At 37.5% G+C, this 26,688-nt stretch overlaps 1 protein-coding gene across 17 annotated transcripts in view; it reads right to left on the bottom strand.

The window, feature by feature from the left end:
* Nucleotides 1–26,688, bottom strand: part of LOC124139184 (coiled-coil domain-containing protein 154-like) — an 85,562-nt gene that overhangs the window by 27,824 nt on the left and 31,050 nt on the right. For 14 of the 17 annotated variants that reach the window (XM_048402703.1, XM_048402699.1, XM_048402696.1 and 11 more), the window contains 4 exons: nt 4,473–4,961; nt 3,819–4,011; nt 3,167–3,169; nt 90–172 (listed from right to left, as the gene is read on the bottom strand). In XM_048402703.1, coding sequence (XP_048258660.1) covers nt 90–172; nt 3,167–3,169; nt 3,819–4,011; nt 4,473–4,961 — 768 coding nt within the window. Of the gene's footprint in view, nt 1–89; nt 173–3,166; nt 3,170–3,818; nt 4,012–4,472; nt 4,962–13,968; nt 14,548–24,381; nt 24,637–26,688 lie in introns of those variants that run through there. The other 3 variants (XM_048402702.1, XM_048402701.1, XM_048402697.1) reach the window with 3 other exon arrangements.

Raw genomic sequence — 26,688 nt, 5'->3', positions numbered from 1 at the left:
TTTAAGGCTGTTCAAAGGTTATAATATCAATGATTAATCATGTGTTCAAGATGACAGAACTGTATATGGGGGCGATGAGTTGTCCTGACCTGGTCTCGACTTGTCCGCGGAGGTGGGTGGTGCTACTGTTAGTCTGGGTCTGGATGTCACCCTGCTTCCTCATAGACTCTAACTGTAACATACATCACAATCAGCATAATAATCACAATCAGCATAATAATCACAGTCAGCATAATAATCACAGGAGGCATGACCATCACAGTCATTGTAACTATCAGTAAGCATGACCATCACAGTCACCATAACTATCACAGTCACCATAACTATCACTAAGAATGAACATCACAGTCACCATAACTATCAGTAAGCATGACCATCACAGTCACAATAACTATCAGTAAGCATGACCATCCCAGTCACCATAACTATCAGTAAGCATGACCATCACAGTCACCATAACTATCAGTAAGCATGACCATCACAGTCACCATAACTATCAGTAAGCATGACCATCACAGTCACCATAACTATCACTTAGCATGACCATCACAGTCACCATAACTATCAGTAAGCATGACCATCACAGTCACTATAACTATCACAGTCACCATAACTATCAGTAAGCATGACCATCACAGTCACTATAACTATCACTTAGCATGACCATCACAGTCACCATAACTATCAGTAAGCATGACCATCACAGTCACTATAACTATCACAGTCACCATAACTATCAGTAAGCATGACCATCACAGCCACCATAACTATCACTTAGCATGACCATCACAGCCACCATAACTATCAGTAAGCATGACCATCACAGCCACCATAACTATCAGTAAGCATGACCATCACAGTCACCATAACTATCAGTAAGCATGACCATCACAGCCACCATAACTATCAGTAAGCATGACCAGCACAGTCACTATAACTATCAGTAAGCATGACCATCACAGTCACTATAACTATCAGTAAGCATGACCATCACAGTCACTATAACTATCACAGTCACCATAACTATCAGTAAGCATGACCATCACAGTCATCATAACTATCACTTAGCATGACCATCACAGTCACCATAACTATCAGTAAGCATGACCATCACAGTCACCATAACTATCAGTAAGCATGACCATCACAGCCACCATAACTATCAGTAAGCATGACCATCACAGCCACCATAACTATCAGTAAGCATGACCATCACAGCCACCATAACTATCAGTAAGCATGACCATCACAGTCACTATAACTATCACAGTCACCATAATAATCACAGGAGGCATGACCATCACAGCCACCATAACTATCAGTAAGCATGACCATCACAGCCACCATAACTATCAGTAAACATGACCATCACAGTCACCATAACTATCAGTAAGCATGACCATCACAGCCACCATAACTATCAGTGAGCATGACCATCACAGTCACTATAACTATCACAGTCACCATAACTATCAGTAAGCATGACCATCACAGTCACCATAACTATCACAGCCACCATAACTATCAGTAAGCAGTTTACAGTGTTCCCAAAATTAAGGGTTCCTTCTCAGAACTGCAATGTCAAAAGTTACATTATGACAAACACTTGAAATATGGTAAATGATTTGAATAAGTTCTATTGTAATCTAAATGTTCAATCTGTATTTAGACTCTCCTTAAACAATACTATCAGAATGTAAACATAATCAACATATCAGTTGTCATATCCTAGAACCTTGTAATGCTGTTATTGTCGAGAAACAAAATAACCTGAAAAACAGCAGAAAACAGACTTAAATCTTTCACAAGTATGTCAATATCAGTATAGAAGTATGAGATGATGAACTTTATACTTTTTTTAATAATGAATAAAACATATTTTTCAAAAGGATGCAATACATGAAACCATAAAGGATATAAAGGATATATACATGTATGTTACTGAAATGTAAGCTGTGGAATCATACTATAAACCCATATTACTGCCATGTGATCACACCAAGCTCAATGACAGAATCCACAAGACCTAAAACTATCTGAACTTACAACAGAGAAATTGTCACAATGGAAATTAATACCAACACTGGCACTATCATATTTTTATAATTTTGAGGCATGATGAGAATTTAACAGAAAGCGTATGTGTTTTCTCTCTCCTCATTAAATTAAAGCTTTATACTCAAACAAAATACGGCAACATGAATGAGGCCACAATGAATTAACAATCACATTTCCATCCACATGTATAAAACACTTCTGAAGACATTGGTGCACTTTCACTGCCAACAGTAGTGAGTCACATGAAGCATGAGTGTTTGGAAGGAATATGTATGTGGTGTATTTAGTCAAATGAAAAAAATAAGGGGACACATTTCTCTGTTAGTACATGGGGACAATACTATTATCATGATAATTTGTGGCAGGTGTTTGGTCATAGGATGAGCAGGTATGGATACCTAATGATTAATTTATCATGCTTTATGATAATTAATTAAAAGCTTTATAAAAGACATAAATACAGGGACAAATCTCATTAAAGTCAAATCTTGTACTCTACAACTCTGCATAGGAGGTTCCAAACTTTATAATCTGCCAATCAGCATCTTGGCTACTATAGGAGGCTTCTATAGGAGGCTTCTATAGGAGGCTTCAGTATGAGTGACAAAAGCACTCAGGCAAGCATATATGATTTCTACATGTTGAAAATAAACATAACTAGGAAGTTCCAAATGCAAAATAATAAAGCCACACCATTATATTGTAATGGATATTTCATACTTCCTGTCATTTCTGAGCACCAAGAGGGTGTGCTGTCAAGGGTAAACTTGTGTTCTGTGTGGGTTTTCTTTTGCTGAGAACAAAATTTCCAAACTGAGGGAGTATAAAAATGAAACTGAATCATTTCATAAAGCTGACATCTGATTGGTTCTTCCCACAGAGAGGTATCATATGGAGTAAAAGACCTGATTGTAATGAGATTGATACATGGACAACACATTCAGTGTTTAGAATTAAACACATGCTTAGACAATGCAGGACATTGTGCAGCTGGAAGGGGGATTAGCATCAACATATGAAGGGTGGAATAGATGTTAGGAGGTCTAAACACATGAGATCATGCTAGAGTGATAGAATATAATTCATAACAGTTATGGATTTAACTTACCCTCTAACAACGACAGCAATAATACAAAAGATGAAACTTGAATATGATATCCAAATAAACATCCAGGTAGAAATGAAGCCTTTATTTTAGTATGAAGGCTGGACTACCGTTAGTGATTATTATAACACTGGAGACAGCAGGTGTAGCACTAACATCTCCATTTGATAGGGAGACTATAATGTTAGTATCTGTCACTCGTCACTGATTTCCTTAATACACTTTCGTGAAATACATCAAAACTTGATACAGAATATTCCCCTAATGACATTAGATAAAAAAATTATACAAATTGATCTTACAACCAAATGTAGAGAACCAGTTCTACCCTAAATCCAACTTCTACATGCTACAATTTCAGAGGACAAATGTACAGCCACAAGTAAATAGGAGTCTACAAGCATAAACTTGGCTCTCAGCATCATTTTCAGTAGATTCAATGTTAATGTATGGCCTAGTCCTCGGCCTAGTGGCTGAGACCCCTTGTCCATCATGGTCTAGCCAAGAGACAGGGGACTCACACAGTGGGGCCTATTTGGACCCTGACATACTATATCAGCCAGTTCTAGTGAGATTTCTTGTACATCCTTGCCTCCCTGATACCTCCCTAGCTACAAGGCCAGTATTTGCAAGACCTCATCCACATCCTCCTCACCTGGACCCTGTTCTCTTCCTCCAGCCTCTTGGACCTCATCCTGAGGTCGCTGGCTATAGACTGGAACTCCTGGTTCTGTGTGTCAACCTTGCTCCGCAACCCTCTCAGTTCCTCCATCAGAGAGAACACCTGCTTCTCAACCTGATCCTTGGCTCGCTGAGTCTCATGGAGGGAGCCCTGCAACTCGGATATTCTACAACACAAACATAGAAATCTGTATCTCTTGCCTAGAACTGAGTCTGAAGTAACAATAGGTATCTCACTCAAAATAGACATTCAGTGACAATAGATACATCACATGCAGGAATATATGAAATCATGAAGAACAAAAGAAAATGTGGAGTGGAACAAAACTCCAATCCATGTACTGACACTGTTTTAATATGACATTGTAAAAGAATTAAAACAAACTCTTCAAAATTGATAGAAAACAGCTGTTTGATTGAGCTGAGGTCAACTTCAGCTATGTCACATGACTATCACTGACTCAAAAAAGTGTCCTGCTTTTTGCTTTTTGTCTTGCTCGTGGCGGGGTATCAGGGATTTATTTCCCTCCAAGGCGGGATACATAGTATTTTATCAAGATCACGTGGACCAATCAGACCTCATCATTCTGACATCGAGGTATGATAAATATAATTGTCTCCTTCCTACCTTGTCATCTGTGAGTCCTTCTTCGTGCGTAGTTCATGCTGACTGGAGAGTACAGCTTGCTCCACACCCTTGGTGTGAGTGACCAGGGTGGACAAAGCTGACCTTTCCTCCAGTAGCTTCTCTTCCGTGACCTTGATCCGAGTGGACAGCTGCATGATGAGGTCATTGCACATCTTGAGCGATGACTCCACCTGCTGGCGAGCATTGCGCTCTTCTCGTAACGTGTTCTCATTCTTATTCACAGAAGTCCTGAGTTCATTCTGTAGTCGTAACACCTCTTCTAGAAGAGCACGGTTTGACTTCTCTGTGACGCCAAGACGAGACTCCAGGAAATTGACTTTCTCCTGAGCTTCGATGAGGTCAACGCTAGACCTCATCCCATTCCGTCCCCCTGCACCGTGAAATGGTACCACTTGGTTGTCCACGGCAGGGGTCGGGGACGGAATTGAAGGCAACTGACTATACTTGGCAGGAAATTGGGCCGACGGTCTGGAGAAGACAAAAACACCATAAAAATATTAGAGAAACTGAGTAAGTGAGTTGGGATATACACCACTTTTATCAGGGTGGGGGACTCCAGAAATGGGTTTCACATATTGTACCCATGAGGAGAATTGAACTATGCAGGTCCTTCAGTGTGACGAGTAAATGCTTAAACCACTAGGCTACTCCTGACCCTGTATATTAGAAAACATGAAGTCATTCACCATCACATCACTGTCAGACTGAGCGACCTGTTCACTGCAAATCAATAAGCAATTCTTTTCTATCTGACATGAAATACAAATGTTATTCGAAGCATAAATCACGAGTTTTCATGCATAAGATGCTGTGAATCATTCACAGTCAGGGAAAGAGCCTTTTACATTTAATGAGGTGGTTTACAAAATGTCTGATATAGAATAACTGAAATAAGAAGAAAAACAATTTTCACAATTCAGGGCTAAAAATACATTTTATTGTCACTAATCTACAAAAATATTTGCTACCCGACAGTTGAAATCACTTATCTTTTCTAAAGGTTACTAGTCTTAGACAATCAATTGTCAATTTTGAACCATGCAAATACTTGTTGTTGCAGGAACTTGTAAGCCAAATGATTCACTGCTGGAGGACAAGACCGCTGCCATAGGGGACTGATATACTCCCTGACACTACATTAGAGTTGGAAATCAAAACCCGGGTGCATAACATGGAAAATATAAAGGAATGTGTTGAGTATAGTGTCAAATCATCAACAACCAACACTTAACTGAATGTCCTGCCAAGTTGAATGTTCCTGTTTTTCTGTCCTGACTAGTAGGTTAGTTTAGAAGCTGACACTTGTCATGCTAACATTACATTTATGACTGAAAATATTTTGAAAAACTAATAAAAAATAGAATGTGTTTTTACTCAAAAACCTATGTCTGCCCCTTCTTTTTTTAGATACATTAGTTCAAGTTGTCCTGTAAATCTGTTTGCATATCCAAAAAAACAATCATAGCAAATCATAGCCTGGAAAGTTAATGGTTTCGTGCAGAACATTAGCTGAAGAGTTTTGGAGGGAAACAAATGCTACTTTTCTTTTGTTTCAGATTTAGTCCAAATTGTTTCCATGGCAACACTACAAATTAAATAAAAATAAAATTGAAAAATATGAAAAGGCAATAGTTGATCATGTGGTCATTGCACATGTATAGTTTCATGCAAAAATATTCTTTAGCGTGAGAGTTGTGTCTCAGAAACAAAGCCTACAGTTGTTTGAGATTAAGTCCACATTGTTTCCATGGAAGCTTAACAAAGGGAGACATATTTAAAAGGCTTTACACTGATTTTGGTTCATGTACTGCATCATTTCACTGAGGTCCTGTTGATGTGAAATAAAATATAATAGATATGTTGAAATGTTAATGTGCTGAGAAGACTTTGATGAGATAATTTTCTTTTGCTCTAACCTACCCTGCATGTCACTTGACCTGAGATATCCCCCGAGGACAATTACATTTGTACTAACGTGTAAGGATGGCAAAAAAAACCCTGGTCTCAGCAGAACTGAACAAGTGAAATGTGAACAATATTATAAATATCAACATGCTGTTGCTAACTAACAGATTGCAATGTTTTGGAAACATAAACTTGCATTGTGTCCTGTTGATGTGGATTTTGTTTCCAATAGAGAGTTGCTAGGAAAATATTGATTCATACCATCCCTCTTGAAAAAAAACATGCTGTTCTCATACAACCCCACACTGAAGATACGATAGCTTGAAGACAACTCAACGTATGTACCTTCTGGCTATCGTGCTGACAAAATGCACTTAGACATAACAGCTTCTTTTGTAACTGACAGCAGTTTTCATGTGTTACATTATATATTCATTCCATCTCCTCCACACAAAGACAACTGTAAATAATTCATCACATAATGAGTTTTGGTAACTAGCTTTGGGAATTAACAAGGTGGTCACATATATACAGAAATCGTGAATTAAAGGGAGACTACTGTGCATAGCACTGAGACTTGAAATTGGTGACGAGACACTGTTTCTTTGTCTTTGAGTAATCATAAAGTTCTAGATTGATGTACAAACAAAATAGGGATTTATTTTTTTGAATCAAATTTGTAAGCGATGCATGCCTGCCGACCTTTAAAAGTTGGATTTAAACGCACATTATCTGGTGAAAAAACACCCAAACACAATACAGCACTAGTGTTATTGACATATTGTTATCATGTATTTTATTAAATATTCACGCTATCTCCTTTTCACACTGACACATGTGAATGATTCCTCCAATAACATGAGCTTGTAACTAGTGGTAGTCATGGGAATTATTGAGGCGATCACGTCTACAGACATTACAAAAACAGAAATGGTGTGAATTAAGTTATCTGACACTATTCAGTGAAAAAGACAAAATAATAGTTACAATGATAGAACTGTGTAGATGTTATGTGGCCCCAAAATAAAAGTGTGTTAAATAAGAAATAGAGCCACAAGGCTTTTACCTCACTTGATTTTTTTCTTGAATATTATATCAGATCAGAAAGGTCTTACAAGGATAAAGAAGAACAAGAAACATCAGACATCTCCACATCATGTTCATTAAATTACACAATAATACATGCATAACTGGCTATATAAAGGATTTTTCAGCACTATTGGCAGACACAGCCATACGTGAAGGTTGAAGCTGTCAAAAATCACAATACACAGCAAAGTATAACACATACTTACTACATATGACATTTTATCATGAATCATGCAGATATGGCTGAGCAATGGGCAGAAATGGAATGTTCAATATGGCTGCCATGGAAGCCATGTTTAAAATCAGATCAGAATACTGAGAGCACAGTTTAGAGGAAGTGCTAGTAACTTCAACAAAAAAAATCAGAGTTTGCAGAGGAAATTTTGAAAATGTAGTAAAACTGAAAAATCAAACATATTTACTGCATATCAAATTTTACAAGCGGAGATGGCTCAGAAATGGTCAAGAATGACATATACCATACAATATGGCTGATATGTCCAATTGAACAATACCCAAAACAGAACACTTTTCAGTAAATTTGACATTCCTGGTACATAACATCATAAACTAATATTTCACAATTTATTTTCACATGCATTCTTTATATACTTACACTATCATGACTGGATACAGAATTCCTGATCTGACACTTAGAATTCACCGAACATACCATATTCGACGTAATAAGTGCCCAGGGCGCTCTCAAAATTAGAAATAGGGGGCTCTTATTAGAATATTATTTTTGGTGAAAGTTGAAAGATAGATTTCGTGGTTTATGCTGACAGCCTGAAATGTTTATGTACGACAGATATATTTTTCCAGAATTTAATTGCCCATAATTAAGGGTGCATATAAAACAGTACAGCGTATTATGCACGAATAAATAAGACTTGTGTACATTGATCAATTGGAATGGTTGCTACCGTAATTGGGATTGTTCACTAGCCAATATATTAGCAAATATCACCGTGGGCGCTTATTAGAGCGGGGCGTTTATTACGTCGAATACGGTAATTGCTTTAAACTACTATCCACATAGACACTATAGTCAGTCATCACAAAGATTCTTATCACTAACAGCTGATACACAAACTCGAAAGAAAGCTCTAGAAAATAACTTGTAAAATTACTGCATAATTATGACATTTCTACATAGAACTATTGAAGCAGTAAATAATGGATGACAATCAACATCCAACTGGTGGCAGTGATCTTCAGTGCAGTCACTGTTAGCCGGGGCACATAATGCCTCCTTTAGTCATTACACGAGATGAGATACACACAGATCAAAGCAAATAGCTTCATTTATCTTGATAACACCTAGCACATGGTTGGTACATGCAGTTATAATGATATGTAATATACTTGAACCTTTAATTACTGATGTTGTCCCTACTCCCTTCCCTATTATGAGTCTTACTAGTGTTCAACATTGAGGGGGGCCCTTAGCTAAGCAGTCGTTGGCGCCTTACCTGAGGCTCATGGTGTTTAAATACAGGGGCCCTTAAGACATAACATTAAGGGTCATAACAAGGAACCCCTGACTTTCATGCTTAATTCTGAACAATGCTAAATCTCCAAAAGATCTTTCATTTCCTTGTAAATGGATAATAAAAAGCTTTCCGTTGGCAATGTCAAAGATTAATAATGTTCTGACAGTATGAAAATGCAATAAAAATAATGTATCTCGTATCAGATGTGTGATGACCTACTACAGCAGGAACCATGCAAATACATGTAGCAATATCCATTAAAAGAAAAACATTTATGAAGGCTAAACTGATCATATCTTAGTCTACAAATGGCTTAACATGCACAAAGAGCACAGTTTTAGTACAAAATACAAGGAAATGTGTTGGGTTTTTTTCAAAAATATTTGATCACATTTGATTTTTTTAATACCCCTGATAACAGTAAAGCTCTGAAGTTGCTCTGATGTCCAGTCCTCAACCAGTTTATGTGTAGCTTAGGGTCTTACCAGACATAGAAAATTGTGTCCTATACATATACAAATTGAGCATGGATGCAAATAATTTACATTGCAAGTCCGGTGGGATTCAGACAAGTTTGGCTGTTTGAAACATAATATTTATTAATATTGCTGATTGCATGTTCCATATAACTGACATTTCTACTCTGGTAAGACATACACCCAATGTTCAGGCTGTCAATGGTTGATTTCTTCTTGAACTCCCCATATATAATACACCTGAGGCTTCTGAGCATGCACACCCATATGCCTGGACCCCCAAAATCTATTCCTGCGAGTCCTAAGGACAAGAAAATAGACAGACCCAAGTAAATCTTTGTTAGCTCCGATGATTGATTAATTTAGACTTGATCCAAAGTCATTATGCAATTAGAATTATCATAGTATTTTCTTTTGTGACAGGCAGTGTGCCCCTAATGGTGTCAGACCAAGTTATTGCCAAATTTCCAAAATATTACATTCTGAAAATGAGATACAGAATAAATATATGAATTGATATATGGACAGCTGTATCGTTTGTTGTATTATTAGGTGTAGATCTGTGATGCAACGATATATATTGATGGGGCGTGATACCTGGAATCTCTACAGGACTGGTGTCACTTTCATGCAGGAAGACCAGTAAGGATCTGCAATCTCATTAAATTAGATTGTTTACTCCAATACAATAACTCTCTACATACAGATCTGGTCATCTCAGTAGAAACTGTGTCAGCTTCTTGGTGTGAGTGAGCAAAACATTCAACTACCGGTAAACATATCTGAAAACAAGAGTGCCTCTGTGGTCTAGTTGTAGAGTGTCCGCCCGGAGAGCGGAAGGTCCGGGGTTCGATCCCCTGCCACGTCATACAAAAAGACGTTAAAAGATGGTACCTCTGTCTGGTGCTTGGCATTAAGGGGCTAAAACAAGGACTGGTCGGCTCGGAGTCAGTATACTGTGTCTGAGTGGGGTATTCATGTTAAACTGTGGCATGGTATCTCAGTGAGCTAGCACTATAAATCGGCATCAATCCGGACTAGTACAAGCAGCCACACACACCCGTACATCCCAAGTTATATAAGTGCAATAATCTTGGACACGACGTTTAACCCCATTTCACCTCACCTCACCTCGATTGCACGCATGCACGCACGCACGCAGGCACGCACGCAGGCACGCACGCACGCATGTGATACATGCAGGGAGGTATCACATCGAGTAAAAGATTTAAAGGATCATAATAGAGGTGCATTTTGGATTTAAACTCATTATCAGTGGATTCAGGCAATGCTGAGGGATGCTACTCAGTACTCTATCTCACAGCAAATTGCGGCACATTTGACCACATGACAAGATTTGCCCATTTCCTCTTATGATAGAGTATAGCACAGATAAAATAATGCACAACAAACCACAAAAAAAGCCCATCTACATAATTCCCTTTCTTGTCATCTCACAATCTGTTTGCCATAAGTGTTCACTCTATGCTCCCACTTAGCTCGGACATATTTGAGCATACAGATCTTCCGGCTTAGCATGAGAGCTACAGTGTGCCAAGTAAACATGAAGCAAGTGGTGTCAACACAGGACACAACGGTGTCTAATGGTGGGGGACTCCAGGCAAACACTGTGTGTGTGTACCAGCGTTGCAGTCACATCTACACTCCACAATGTCTACATACGGTATTGGCAATACATAAGTTAGGTAATATTACTGTATGTTCTCATAAACACTTTGCAACGTGTAGTCATGGAAACAATATACACTGTATTGTAACTTAATATTCAAATTGTGCATATTATATGTATTGAAGTTTTATCTGCTTAATGGAAAGAAATGGTATTTAATAGAAACTGATTTGGTTTGAAATTTCTATCACAATTATGGCATTAAACATGAATCTTTAATGTGATGTTATATACAAATCACATGAAATTTTAAATAGTAGATTACAAATATGAAAAATAATAATAACATAAAACAAAAATATATTTGCCAAACTAAGTTTTTAAGTACTGCTCGATCGATAAAAATTGTGTATTGTTTAAAAAGAGCACTCATTTTTAATTTTCAAAGAGCTTAGGTCGCATATTATCGTGAGTAATTGGTACCTATAATCTTGTAAGGGCAACTATCACAGTGAGCATTATAGGCTATGGAAAGGGGCCTTGTATAGTTTTCAAATACATTTATACAAAGGAAGGTGTTTCATAACAAAATTTGTATTTTTATCATTTACATAAATCAAGATCCACTCAGACCTCATGACCTGATCATCAAATATAGGTAGTTTAAACATTTATTTGGTAGCCTTCAAAACAGATCCTCATGTACTGGAAATCATCAGCCATCAAGCTTCGTAACTACTGGTGCCAATAACATCCAAACACATTACAACTCCTGTCCCTCAAATAAATATAGTTCATTAACAGACTACTACTGCAAGCCAGAGGCATGTGCAGCCAAACACTCATTGTTGTAATTCCATACAAAAATAGTATTTCAAAATTTGTTCTTTCTAAGCATGGAGGAAAACTTAAACTTGTCGAACAACATGTTTCTTATCAAACAAATATCAAAGGGTTTACTGTACTCGTTCTTTAGAAGTCTTTGATATGCATTTAGAAGCCTGTAAAGCAAAACTACAGGAAACCCTCTGAACGACAGACTCATTTATTTTTTCTCTACAATGCGTGATGAACCTTGAGAACACCATCACAGAAGTCCTGAAGTTATACAAAGAACAAAGATACTGCATCCACAAAGTTTCAAGTCCAATTTCTTCCCTATTTCAATCAGGAAATGACCATCATTGACAATCATGCAAGGATTAGAGTAAGATGCTATCTTAAAGTAAAGTCTAATGAATAATAAATAGACAAGATTGGTAAATAGGTTTGTACGATGCAGACAATCTCGGACAAGAAATTAGATGCTTTAATCCCGACTAAGCAAGATTACATTGTGTATGATGCTTCACTGACAACAAGGAACATCAAGGAGCTTCCTACCATTGTCTGTTAAGGATGACATGCAGCGCACCTAGATCATGACAAGTAATCAATACTGTACTGCAGACTGGAGCAACTGAATCAATGAGAATATCTACATTTCAGTTTAACTAACTACTCAGCTTCCCGCTGTAGGATATTCATCAGCGTACATGACGTAATAAGGGCAAACCAACCAGCTACAAACAGTTGTCATGAATGATGATGTGCTGATTATCAGGACCAACAAACAAACATGGTTCTTAAAAAAATGACAGGGAGCTGATTTGATCTTATCAAATCATCAGAAATAATTAGAAGAAAAACTTCAAAGGTAATGATTGTGAATATTTATTCAAAAGTTATAGTGACATGTGTCATAAGAGTACCAGTATTGTATGCATGCCGTATATTGCCGTGTATAAGGCATGTTTTTCGTACATAGAATTAGGGGCTTTACAAGAGGGGTCACCCTATACACAGGGTAGAAGAATTTTGATGTCCCTCCCCCAATTGGGTATACATATAAATTAGCATTGATTTTAAATTTTTTTACAGTGGGGTCCCTTTCTATGCAGGGGGCGCTTTATAGATGGTGATATATGGTAACCATCCAGTTCTACTGGTTAGAGACAAAATATTTGATGATTCGGCATACATGACCTAACAACTATGTGCGTCTTAAGCTCAAATACAAACTACAAACTCAATACCACTTCCATATGAGCTTACAAAATATGGGATAAAACATACAACTACTTTCAGAAATTTTGTTTTTTGTTATTTCATTCACAAAAAAACATTTGTAAATGTAAAGTTAACATTAGAAGATGATTTATTTATCATGTTTATACTGAAAAAAAGATGTATGTTAAAGTTAACTTCAGATAGATAATTATACATGTATTTAGGTTTCAAGTCTGTAAATGTTTGTTTGTTGTTTGATGCCATAGTCAGAAATATTCCAGCTAAATGACGGGGGTCTGTAAATAATCCAATATTACAGTGATTAACATCATGAGCATCGATTTAATCTGTATATGTACATCTGAGGCTAACACAAGTTAATTCAGTTTCTTTATATTTCAAGAAGATTCTCACTGTAAATGTACAAGCAAAATTAACATGAGATAATTTTTCTGGATATAAAAAAGGTGTCTGTAGACTTGCTTACATATAATATTGAGACAACCTGGTTCTAAAGTTACCTGTCCTGGAGTTATTACATTAAAAACATTATGTAAGATCCATGCCTCATCATCAAAGATTCACATGTTTTATAAGTGACATCAATACTAAAATGATATCAATATTTACTATGTCATTGAAATATCACTAGACTGACACTAATAACACACCATGTTTTCTTGATACACAAAAACTGTTTAATGTAGACTCACCATATATTGACAATGGACTTTTGATATTTCTCACTGTTTGACAATATGGTATGCATTCAAGACACAGATAAATTGAACAAAATTACAAAAGAGCTATTTACTAAATATTAAACTTACTTCAAAAGAATGGAACCTAGAGCATTATCAGCGGTGAAGCGATACTTTTCCATTGAAGCCTGAAGACCAATCTATTGATCTGCGGTATAAATCGATCTTCGGGAACAAGCCATGCATCCATCAACAGGACTACACAAATGATCCAACATTCATTAATTATCACATATGACTGACCAGCAATCAGGTCTACCTGGCACTTCACCAGTGTAAGAAACTCATAACAGAAGGTATGTGAAGGTACATTCTTTCCATATCATGTTTTGGGTTTCAACGATTCATTTCCGAGTGAAGAAGATGTTTCCCAAGCTGCTTGGTACTTGTGAATTATAAACAATCCGGATCAGTATCATGAATCATGAATAAACCACTGACACTGATGAAAGTAATCCTGTATCAATGAGTAGGAACACGATCGCCATTTTGCCGGTCAAGGCCCAGACATGCATGATTGGCTCCAGCCCCCCTCCAGCCTGAACAAAGAGTGTCTATTGAAGAAGTAAACAAGTAAACAGCCATGTAGCTAGGTGCACACCACAACAGCGTATGCTCCTCCATAAACAGGTTATGTACAGGGGTGCTGGGATAGTGAGCTCGTCACCCCTATGTCTACAATGAGCCTAGTGGAAATCCACACTTTCTACATTCACCAGTTGTTCCCACACTTATGACAAGTGCACTCTGTTCTGTCACTCAGCCTGACTCTACCTGAAGCCTCTCTAACTTGACTTAATGAAATGAGACCTTATTAAAGCCAACATCAGATAGCAATTTGTCAGCTCAGTTGAAGGATTATGTTGACAGACAGAGAGTCCTGGTCAGAATGTGGGATCAAATCAACTGCATTATCAGAGATAAATGAATAGAGAGTTGGTACGCCAGAGGATCATTTTTGAAGTAGTATATTTGACTTGGGCCATAATCTATAACTACAATAATTACAACCCACAAAATAAACAGTTATGAAAGCATCAAGTATTGATTTCTCAAAGATCTCTGGTCCTAATATTGTGACGTCTGTATAAATCACAGCAAGAAATATTTGCTTTCTATGCATGAATCTGTGCACAAAAACTACCTGATCATTTCATGGTGTTATGATAAATGGGGCTGAGGGGTTGTTGTCAGTACAGGTATGTACCCCGTAGTGTTGGTTTCAGGTTCAGGAATATGGACTCATCCGCTGTTTAGGGTAGTGGGTACCTTTCTGTATTCTGATTTTACAGACATGTACCTGGGGTGCATATCTGTAGAACCTGTGCCGACAATGACCCCTTCAGCATAAATATATTGTGTTACAACTGACAGACATGCAAGCTAAACAAATCAAGTCAATTAATATTTAACTATTCAATCATGAAAGAAATATTTCTACATGAATGATATATAACTCTTCCTTTGTTCTGTTGTTTGACTGATAAAGAAAATGTAATTCAACCATTATAAAGAAAGATTTCAACTAGAAATTACTATTTGTGACTTTCATAATCTTTGGAATCCTCAGATCCATAAACCAAGAAAAAGTACCCATATAAAATGCCCATATAGCAAAATAATGTCTGTGTATATGACATTTGTACAGACCTGAAGTCAAGGTATCTGTCCATGATAAGCCATGGTACTACAGAGTTGTGAAGTCACTGAGAGGGATGATGTATAGCAAGCTTTAATATTAAATATTAATACCAAACTATGAACGATGAACGGATGACATTAGTTCCGTTATGCAACATGTAATATCATAGTAAAGCAGCATGAATTCCACAGTGTGTTGATATATTTCCTCACATTGTTGCCTTCTGTAGAATTGTTAGAAATCAATACCATGGAATCTGTACCCAAAGGGTGTTGCAGGTTACAACTACTATGGGGACTGGGGACTGGGGACTGGGGACTCGGTATCAGCGTCAAAATGAAGACTTTTCTGGGATGGACCATCACTCATGACCTTGGCTGTAATGATGGTCAAGACGAAGGGGATTTATATAAAGATCCTGCTGCCTCACATTTCCTCTTCAATGTCTAAAGAGCACTCGTTGAAGAGCTGCATTACATGAGTGAGACATTATAGATTATTTTATGAATATGTGTGTCACAGTGATTTTAGAAATGTGTGTCAGAATCCCTGTATTTACTGAGCAAGAGTGAGGGTAATACATGAATTCTTACATGAGTTTCCCAAAACAGATTCATCAACATTATCACATGATTATAACTGAAATACATGAAGAGGCATTGTTTCAAATAAATCAGGCATTGTACAACTTGTTGGCTTGTGGTTTAATTAATAATACATGATCGGATGTGTCAATGACAAATCCTAAATCGTATATGTAATATTCACTTTTAAACTGTTGTATTTTGGTATAACTTATCAAGTTAATACTAAATCATTTATCTTCAATCTGACACCAATCATAACCATTGCGCTATGCATAGAATCACACAATTCCAGGTGTATTTATACAAAGTAAAGACTTCAAGAACAAGCAGCGGGGACAGGAATAAAAAAACAATGAGAGATATACTGGGAGAAAAACCAATAAATATATAGCAGACAAAAAGTAGAATGGTATGCTATATTAACGAAGTAGTTAATTTATAATGGATCATAATGGCACACGCTTATAGTAACATATTTAATAATCATACGCAAAATGTCTCTTGTTCTTAAAGTGTTCAACTTTATGACACATCAATTAGAACTGATCGATGCTGATTTTCATTACCAAGTTCGGTAATCAAAGTAACTGGGGGCAACTCAGTATTATCGCGGTATGACTATTTTGTGGTATGATAGGTGTGGAATATGTTCTTTACATCACTTCCTATTTTGGATTATGCATAATCAGTATGCATGCGACCTAGGTTGGGCCAAAGGACATTGTCCAAACAAATGGGTTCTTTTCTTATCAATTTTGAATGGAGGTAGGGGTAATTCCACTTCAAAAACATTCCAGAAACTGTCATAAAAAAATTGAACATGTACAAGTAGCCGTGAACAAAGATGTATATATATGTCTTTGCCGTGACATACCTCAGTGAGTCCTGTATTCGATCAGGTGATGAAATATCGTGCTTAGATTAGCATAAGAGATTTCAGTGTGGCTTCCCACAAAATTATGAAATGATCTTCCACTTGAGATTAGACTTTCCTCAACATTTCAGACTTTCAAAGCAAAACTAAAGACACATTTGTTTAAAAAAGCTTTCGAGAGTTGAATGTAGCCCTTTGAACATGAACTGCTACATCATGGAGGCTAGCGTATTACAAGTGCACATTATTCTTATCATTATTATAAGTAAACTGTCGACAGGGGTTTGTGGATTATAATATTTACTGATACATGTATTGAGAAAATATAGAGCCTGCGATAATATAGTCATACTATACATAATATACTTTTAAACATGTTCACATATTCAAATATTCTTCTAGAAAGCATTCAATTTTATTAATATCCCCAAATGCAAAATATCTTAAATATCAGAAATATGATAGTATGATAATTTCAGTTCTATGTAATTTGACACTGAATATTAACATACAGAAATTGCTACTTTACAAATTAAATTCTGCCGTAAAACCCAATATTTTAAATACAAATTACACTGGACAGCTAATGATTTCAACACCGTCAAGAGGAGTAATTACCTGACTCTAAGTCACAGAATGTACTATGCAGTTGAGAATTTACAGCAAGGAACACAAGCATGAGAAGGAACTCCAAAGAACATCACCACTTAACCCTGCATCCTAGACATATACAAATGTAGACAAGACACAACTTATTTGCACTCTGAGTCTCATGGGATGCAAAAAAAACACCATGAGAGCAATTCAACTATGTCCATGTATAGAAGCATTTACATTAAGTTCATTTGTCATGTCCGATTTTCCTTATTCAATCTACATAATCAATATATTTAATTTCAAACAGGAATTATTCAATCCGTAAGTAGTATAAGGCTTCACAAATATGTCACATATTACTTGTACAGTAGTCACCCTGTTACCCCACATCAGTCCCCGGGGAGTCTCCCTGACTTACCGGTACCAATGGAGAGACACATGGAAATCCAGTGCACCACTAACATTTTCAATCTCAATGACTCCCAATCATGTCGGAGTGTGCAATTACTCATGAATGTTCTCACACACACACTAAGTAGGACTACACTGCTTTTAAAACAATACATATTGCAATATGTTTCGGAGTCCTGATATAGCGTCCACGTTAAGTTAGATATAACAAGGTTCGTTATTATTTGAATCATTTTAACCCATTAAAATTGGTTGACAAAATGGCAGAAAACAGCAGTTATTTTTTTTCTCACTGGTAAAAAGCACTGAAAAAGGTAGAAAAGGACAAATTTGGGCAAGTAAAATGTAAAGTCTTTGGCACTGACAGGTCTATTAAGTTCTACCAGAATTGCAGCAGGTCTAGTAAGTTCTACCAGAATTGCAGCAGGTCTAGTAAGTTCTACCATAATTGCAGCAGGTCTAGTAAGTTCTACAAAAATTGCAGCATGTCTAGTAAGTTCTACCAGAATTGCAGCAGGTCTATTAAGTTCTACCAGAATTGCAGCAGGTCTAGTAAGTTCTACCAGAATTGCAGCATGTCTAGTAAGTTCTACCAGAATTGCAGCAGGTCTAGTAAGTTCTACCAGAATTGCAGCAGGTCTTGTAAGTTCTACCAGAATTGCAGCAGGTCTAGTTAGTTCTACCAGAATTGCAGCAAAATTTGTATAACCAGGAGATTTTGGAAAAAAGGTTTTAATCTTAACTTAATATGTCGTTTATGAAATTCTATAAAGTTCTAGGTTAAAATATGAAATGGACATGGGAAGGATAAATGTACTGGGAGGTGGCCTCGACCTTCGAGGTCAAAAGGTTATTGATTCTATATCTCTCGGTGACACTACTTCTCATCAGAAAATGAAAAGATGGAATAGATTATCAGTCTTGAAGTGACCAAATATTGTATGACCTACTGCTTGACTGCATGAATTATTGCTTGATTGGCATCTGATTCAGGATCTCTTGGTAAATTGGTAAATACTATGAACTATGTTCGATTGACTAATGAATTAGATAGTTACATAACTGAGTTATTTTAGACAAGAGGAGTTTGATAGCACAAACTGAATCTGCCACTTGGGGAATAGAAATTAGCTTCTATTGAAATAAGCGTATGAGTCATATCATATGACTTTAAACATTATTTCGGTGGGAGGAACTAAAATTGTCATTGATAGTATTTTGTTAGTTGTCCGGAAACTCACGGCTGAACAGAGAGGTTCTCTCTGTATATTGGAAGTCCGGATCAGAAAAAGTATCAGAGTTAAGAGTGGATCAGAAATACTATCAGGCTCTTAGTTGATGCATCCTTTAGGTATGTGTTGTATTTAAGTAAGTAAGGCTACAAGAAACTATCTGAGAACCGTGTGTGTATATTTATGATAACTTCTATCATAAATAAAAGGACTTGAGCAAACAAGCTGACTTGTATTATTGATCTACATCATCCCAGGAACTAAGGAGTGGTTGATAGGTACAAGTGACCAAGGGAGATGGGTATAGTACCCGACTCCTAAGGTTACACTTACTGACGGGCTTCCAATTTACATATACAGTCAAGTCTCGTTATTCCGACATCGTTGGTTGCACATGATTGTGTCGGATTAACGAGTATGTCGGATTAACGAAATTAAGTGATTTGTGATCGATAATCGGACATCTTCACGATAGATAATAACCGTGTGTTTCCTCGTGTAAATGCAAGTGCTACTGTCTTAACAACTTGCTTCATCTACTTAAAATAGTCTGTCAGTGTTTTCTGTTTCTCACATTTTGAAGGCACATTTCTCAAAGTCCCCTGTTCGCTTGACGTCTAGGCCTGGTGGTTCTTCAGCATCAACATTGTCGAGGTGTAATTTCATTTGTTTCTTATAATAAAGCTTGAAATTCTTTATGATCCCGGCATCTAGTGTTAATTGTTAAAGTTAATCTCTGCAGCCAGTGCGTGTCAAAACACGGGGTTGTGTACTCGCGGGCAGATGACCACGGAGTACGCTGACCACTGTGTCGGATTAACGAGACTGATTAATGAGTGATTTCGGTAATTCGTTGCAAATTAGGTGTGTCGGAGTCGGAGTGCGAGAATGTCGGATTAACGGGACTAAATAGCACTGATTCAATCGGTTCCCATCATTTGTGTCGGATAAAGCCGAGTGTCGGATTAACGAGTGTCGGATTAACGAGACTTGACTGTAATTAAAATTGCATCATAAAAGGACACTGAAAGCATTGCAACTATGGATGATGATGATGATGATGATTATTAATAAATGGATCTCAATGTATGGAAAAAGGGGAAGGAGAATCCTAATTAACACCTACACTATTAACAAACAGAGTAGTATGGATGGCAACTTCCTTACTTCTACTTTATTGACATTTCAGTGCAGGTACTAGAACCTTTAACAAGCATGTCATAACTTGGGACTTTATATAAGTTCTAAAGCTTGCTTCTGGTTCTGCGGATGACCTCCATGGTCCATGGACCTCCATCTGCTCGGAGAACTGAACGTTGGTGATTCAATTGACCAGGCCATGTCATACAAAAAGAAGTAAAAGATGGTGCTTGTTGTTACCCTGCCTGGAGCTCGCCATTAAGGGGATAAACAAGGACTGGTTGGCTTGGAGCCAGTATACTGTGTCAGAGTGTGGTAATCTATTAAATTATGGAATTAGTTTGGACTAGTACAAGCATCCACCTACACATCCATACACCACTATAAAAGTGCAATAACCTTGAACGCGATGTTATTTTTAACCCCACCTCTACCATCTGCACCTTTGTGTGAATAAAGAAGTTGTCATGAAACTTTGTGATAAGGCCACAATGAATTATTTCCATTTTCATCCAAATGCTTAAAAAAATTGAGAGACAGGAGGCATATTTTTTATATCACACTTATTTGTTTCAAAGCATCTGTGTACATTAACTATCAATGGATGTGATTCACATGAAGCATGAATCTTTTTCAAGTAAAGAGGGTTACACATGTAACAACGTTCTTCATCCGTAGGTACTTGGGGACAATAAAATGATGAAAGGCAGTAAGGGATATGCAAACCTTACAATTTATTTATTATGGCCAAACCTAGATGCACTAGAGCAGTGCCTACAAAAGACTTAGGAGCATTTTCATCTAGGCACATTGGAGTATATTGCCATGGGCGGAAACAAGGATATTTTTAACAAAGCCTACAATAAATAATGTAATTGAGCTAGAGTTAGACAGTGCTTATCACCAAGTTCTGCATCAAGTGTGGTCTGTTTGTTTACAAAAGTTGATCAAGCTTGACAGTCGCCAACCATGTATGACACAGTCTGTGTTTTTGGTGACCTGGTCCAATTATTTTATAATTACAACAAAACACTGCTCACCCACTTTGAGAAAATGTCTAGTACACTAACAGCAGTCGAAGTGAATACATAACAGCTTATTTACATTCAAAGGATAATGCGTTAACTCATGCGTTACAGGTAACATCACTTCATTGTACAATCTTCATTGGTGAACCGGCCTATCTCATTTGAATATGCATTTTTTTTAGAATTTCCTGCTTTTGATTTCATAGAAGTTAGATCACATGTCAAGCAGTTGAGGTTCAGTTTGTGAAGACAGCAAATGATATTATTCAACTGACCTGTTAACACTCATTACCTTATCATGCAATTCTAAGTCTACAGCCTTTTATGTTATTAGTTGCGGACTAGTTTTTATAGTTCAAAAGCAGGGAAGCCATGGTTAAAAAAAGGCTCATGCATCACCTTGAAATTGGCAACCACATCAAACCTGATAAAAGCAGCTTCAGGAAGGGACACTCATGTCTAGATCATATACTAAGGCTAGAAAATTGAACAAAAATGCTTAATTAAACAGACAATACCTAGCTGCGCAGTATTCTGGACTTCAGCAAAGCCTGCGACATGGTATGGCATGACAGGCTTCTCACCAAACTAGTACAAAATGGAGTAGAAGGGAACATTGGCAAACTTCATAGACTGCTTCCTGCAAGACAGGTCGCTATCAGTTAAAAAATGGAACAAATAATCTGATACTATGTCACTAGACAATGGCACACCACAAGGCAGCATTATAAGCCCAACCCTGTTTAACATCAAGATGAATGATCTTTTTGACCATGTCAACTCTCCTACCCAAACTTCTAAATACACTGATGACGTAGCAAAATGGGTAAAACCAAAGACGTATCTATATACATCTTTGGTAAAACACAGAGATATTTCACAAATCTGAAACAAACTCCAGTCAGTACTGAATGGAGGAGATCCATGGTGCAATAAATGTGGGTTCACCCTTTCCAGTGAAAGAAATGTGGGAGTTCTATTCAAACACAGGGGAAAAGATGCTATGTCCATAAAAGGCAAACCAATCAAATTAAAAAAAATCTGAAAATTGTCACCCCAGATCAACACCTCACTTGGAGCAAACATACAGAATATGTGGAAAACAGATGTCATAAAGACATGAACATATTGCGGTCAATTTCAGGCACATCTTGGGGTACCTCAAGGGACACTTAGTTGGACCTCTACAAATCACTTCACAGATAAAAATAGACTGTGCCTTTCACTCAGCATCAAATATTGTCTTGAGCCACCTCGAAATAACACAATACAAAGCCCTAGTGCTAACCACAGGTGCAGCAACAGGTACTTTACCAGAAGCACTACAAGGATAAACAGGAGAACTCCCGTTGAAACAAAGAAGAGAGCAGGCAATATATCGTTCTGGGGACGAACATCAAACCCTTATGGTAAGACAAAAAAAACCCTAATGAAGCGCTAGCTCGGAAACCAGAAAGTCACTACAAGTACAAGTTACACCCTCACTGGGCTTCAAAAACTCCCAAAGTTGACACTCACAGCTTTAACATCTGAAGTCACTAAAAAAGGTACCCAACCCTACTATGATCAGCAGCTATCACTAAAATTCGGGGGCGGTTGGGTAGCCTAGTGGTTAAAGCGTTCGCTCGTCACTCGGAAGACCCGGGTTCAATTCCTGACATGGGTAAAACGTGTGAAGCCCATTTCTAGTATCCCCCGCCGTGATATTGCTGGAATATTGCTAAAATCGGCGTAAAACCATACTCACTCACTCACTCACTAAAATTCAAACTACCTAGGAAGCCTAGGCCCATATATACACTGATGTATCCAAGAATCCTATCAACAACATTGCTTGTTGAAGGATCCATATCCATAGCTCCAAACCCCAAGCACATTCGGTTTGCCTGCCTGATGGTCAGTCAGTATTCACTGCTGAATTGGAGGCAATTATTCATACCGGAACTACCGGAAGCAAAGACAGTCATCCTATCAGACTCGCAAAGTGTACTTCAAGCCATCAGGGGCAGAAACTCAAACTTGTGAACAAACACAGTCAACATGGTCAATGATATTCTATATGAATATACAAAACTATCGGACCAAGGGTCCGCATAGATATGCATGGTAAATGGAAAAACAGATACACTGGCAAGGCTAGTTATAGACAAAGCAGATATACAGCTTATTCAGTAAACTAGAGATAAAAAGCAAAATCAAAGCCTCCATAGCCCAAAGATTGCAAGCCCAGTGGGATGCAAGTAAGATCGGCAGATGGCTATACAAAATTCCAGATGCCAAGATCCACCAAAGCCATACTCACACTCAAATGAAAGGAAAGTTGAGGTAGCCATCTCATATCTCAGACACGGTCACAAAAAGCACTATGACAAGGTATGCCCATCTTGCAATCAACCTGAATCCATTGCACACTTGTTACTGGAATGTCAAGTCCATGCTTCAGCATGGGCTCGGTTAAAGCCAGAAATGCTGTTAGATGCGTTATCTGTCTTAGATCTCCTAAAGACAAGAGATGCAATAGCAAAGGCCCAACTTACTCTATTTCTGAGAGATGAACAGCTACTTGAAAGTACATAAACAGAGCAGCCAAAGATAAATATAAAATCATATCAATATACGAAAATAGAAATCTTATCAATACAAAAACAGACATTTTATGAATACTAAAACTAACAATAGATATGTGCACCCTACTCTCACAAATGAGTCCCAAAGAGGGACAGAACAGCCCAAATTACTGAGGCAGAAGGCGACCTCTTAAACACTTAAAGAAAAACAAGAAGCTACTACTGTTAATTTCATGACACATTTTAGGCCAGGGGTTGATGGACACATTAATTTCATGATTTACAGTATGCTTTCATCAGTACATGAACCATTACTATTGCATTGATTTGATAAAAGTTCTAAATATTTAATGTTTGAGTATAAATAAATCAAGTACCGGTACCATAGAAAGGCTTATTCTCACCTTCGATTAGATGGAGGTGGCTTTCTCTGAGGACGTACTGCAGCCATTACTGAGATGAAAATTCAGTAACTATACACATGACAGTTTATAATTCTTGAGAATTAAGAGATTATCAGTTATATTACCAACAATGTCAGTCACAATAACATCTATGAGCTCATCTTGAAGAGGGCAAGTCAGAATTCTAAACCCCTTCATACTGGGAACATTCACATCTCTGTCATCAATCCTTCCACAAATCCTTCAACAGTGCCAGATGCACTGGCCTTCCTTCAGCCTAACACCAAGATATCAGTACAGTTATGTGTAAGAAACTTAAAAATGCAGGAGTGTTTCTTTGCTTTGACATATTCTCATGAAGGGCCATCAAATATTTGTTGTCAGCCCTGACCAAGCTTGAGTCCCTGAATATTCTCATTTATTACACCCAGGTAGCTGACTTTCACTGATTATTGCATTTCTCAACTTGTCAAGGGGTTGTGTCAAACTTTATTTCTTCTTTAATATAAATGTTTGTTAAAGTCTGACATTAAATGTGATGATGTTGAGCTCCAACTCTAAAAACAACGAACGGAATGATAGTTTTATTCAATTGCTTTTTTGTCTTACAAAAAGATTTTAGTAGATTTCAAGATATAGTTACTTCAGAAGATAAATGATAAAATTTTCATGTTTAATACCAGTAAGAACAAGGCACATATGAGTGGTGTGCTGGCAATAAAATGTAAGATATGCAACCTTAAACTTAGCAGATATCCATTATGTGTTTTCAGATTTGTTGGTTTTATTGAGTATTCAAAGCTTCTGGCTAATGCCTTTAGTTTCAAATGAAATTTTTGGGCATTGAACACACCAAAACCCCCAACTCTGAAAACACACAGTGATAATTGACATTGTAAAATACAAAAGTAATCTGTCTAACTACATGAACTCTCACAGTTGTAGACATGACGTCATTCTGGAAAGCAACGATTGGTTTTTGGTTTGGGTTTGTTGTTTAACGCCGCACTCAGCAATCTTCCAGCTATATGACGGCAGTCTGTAAATAATCGAGTCTGGACCAGACAATCCAGTGATTAATATCATGAACATCAATCCACGCAATTGGGATCGATGACATGCATCAACCAAGTCAGCGAGCCTGACCACCCGATCCTGTTAGTCGCCTTTTACAACAAGCAAAGCCACCTTTACTGCAAGCATGGGTTGCTGAAGACCTATTCCATCCCGGAATCTTCACGGGTAGGAAAGCAATGACGTCACATGCTTCTATGGTAACTGTACTTGCCTGGCTAATGTGAAAAAACAATCAGAGCTAAATCAAAGTTGTTCATATAAATTATATTGATCAAACTTAATATTTAATTAAGGTGGAATTCATTTGCCAAGCCAAATGACATGTTTTTCTGATTTGGGATTGATACAAAACAACTTATCATCCAAAACTGGCTGCCACAGGAGATATCCTTGGGTGAGATCAAGCCATATCTACATTGTAGATATCACTGCAATGAAATTGCATCACAATGCTTTGCAGACCATTAAGATCCCCCCTGGCGTTACTTGAGTGAATTCTGGCAGCTGAGAAATCGTAAGTTTTTCACCCTAGTTTGAGTTAGTTTAGTTTTTTCTTATATATATATATCTTTTTTTCTTTTTTTTTTAAGTATGTGACATCATAGTGAGTGAGTGAGTGAGTGAGTGAGTGAGTGAGTGAGTTTGCACAATATTTCAGTTATATCACAGCATGTCAGACAGATGTGTAAGGAAAGTCTGAAGTGATGCAGGTCTCAGACGTTATCACTTTGGTGAAACCCACAGAAACAGGTTTGTGCTGAGAAACCTAGAAATATAATCAGAGCAAACCAGGATAAGGGAACAGCAAATTGTGGCCCATTAGGAAACCGGACCATCTGTGTCCACAACAGATCTTAAGACATTACCTCAGGATCCACCAGTCTGTAAATAATCGTGTCTGGACCAGACAACCAGTGAATGACATCAGAAGCATCGATCAACACAATTTGGATACGATGACATGCATCAACCAAGTCAGTGAGCCTGACCACCCGATCCGGTTAGTTGCCTCTTATGACAAGCATAGTCACATCTTATGGCAAGCATGGGTTGCTGAAGACCTATTCTCTACCCGGATGTTCACAGGGCCAATGTATATATTATAATACACACCTGATCAACTATTTGAAAATGACAATTCTCATGTTGATATGCCCTCTCACTCACATGATGGCTTGAGTTACCTACCCCACAAAGGGTGGTATTTCAGACCATAACTTGCTGCTAGAG

This window comes from Haliotis rufescens, unplaced genomic scaffold (genome assembly GCF_023055435.1).
Source record: "Haliotis rufescens isolate VD_foot unplaced genomic scaffold, xgHalRufe1.0.p SCAF_28, whole genome shotgun sequence".
In the NCBI taxonomy this organism is placed as follows: Eukaryota; Metazoa; Mollusca; class Gastropoda; order Lepetellida; family Haliotidae; genus Haliotis; species Haliotis rufescens.
The sequence above is the reverse complement of the archived record's forward strand: the minus strand, read 5'-3'. Positions and strand labels throughout refer to the sequence as shown.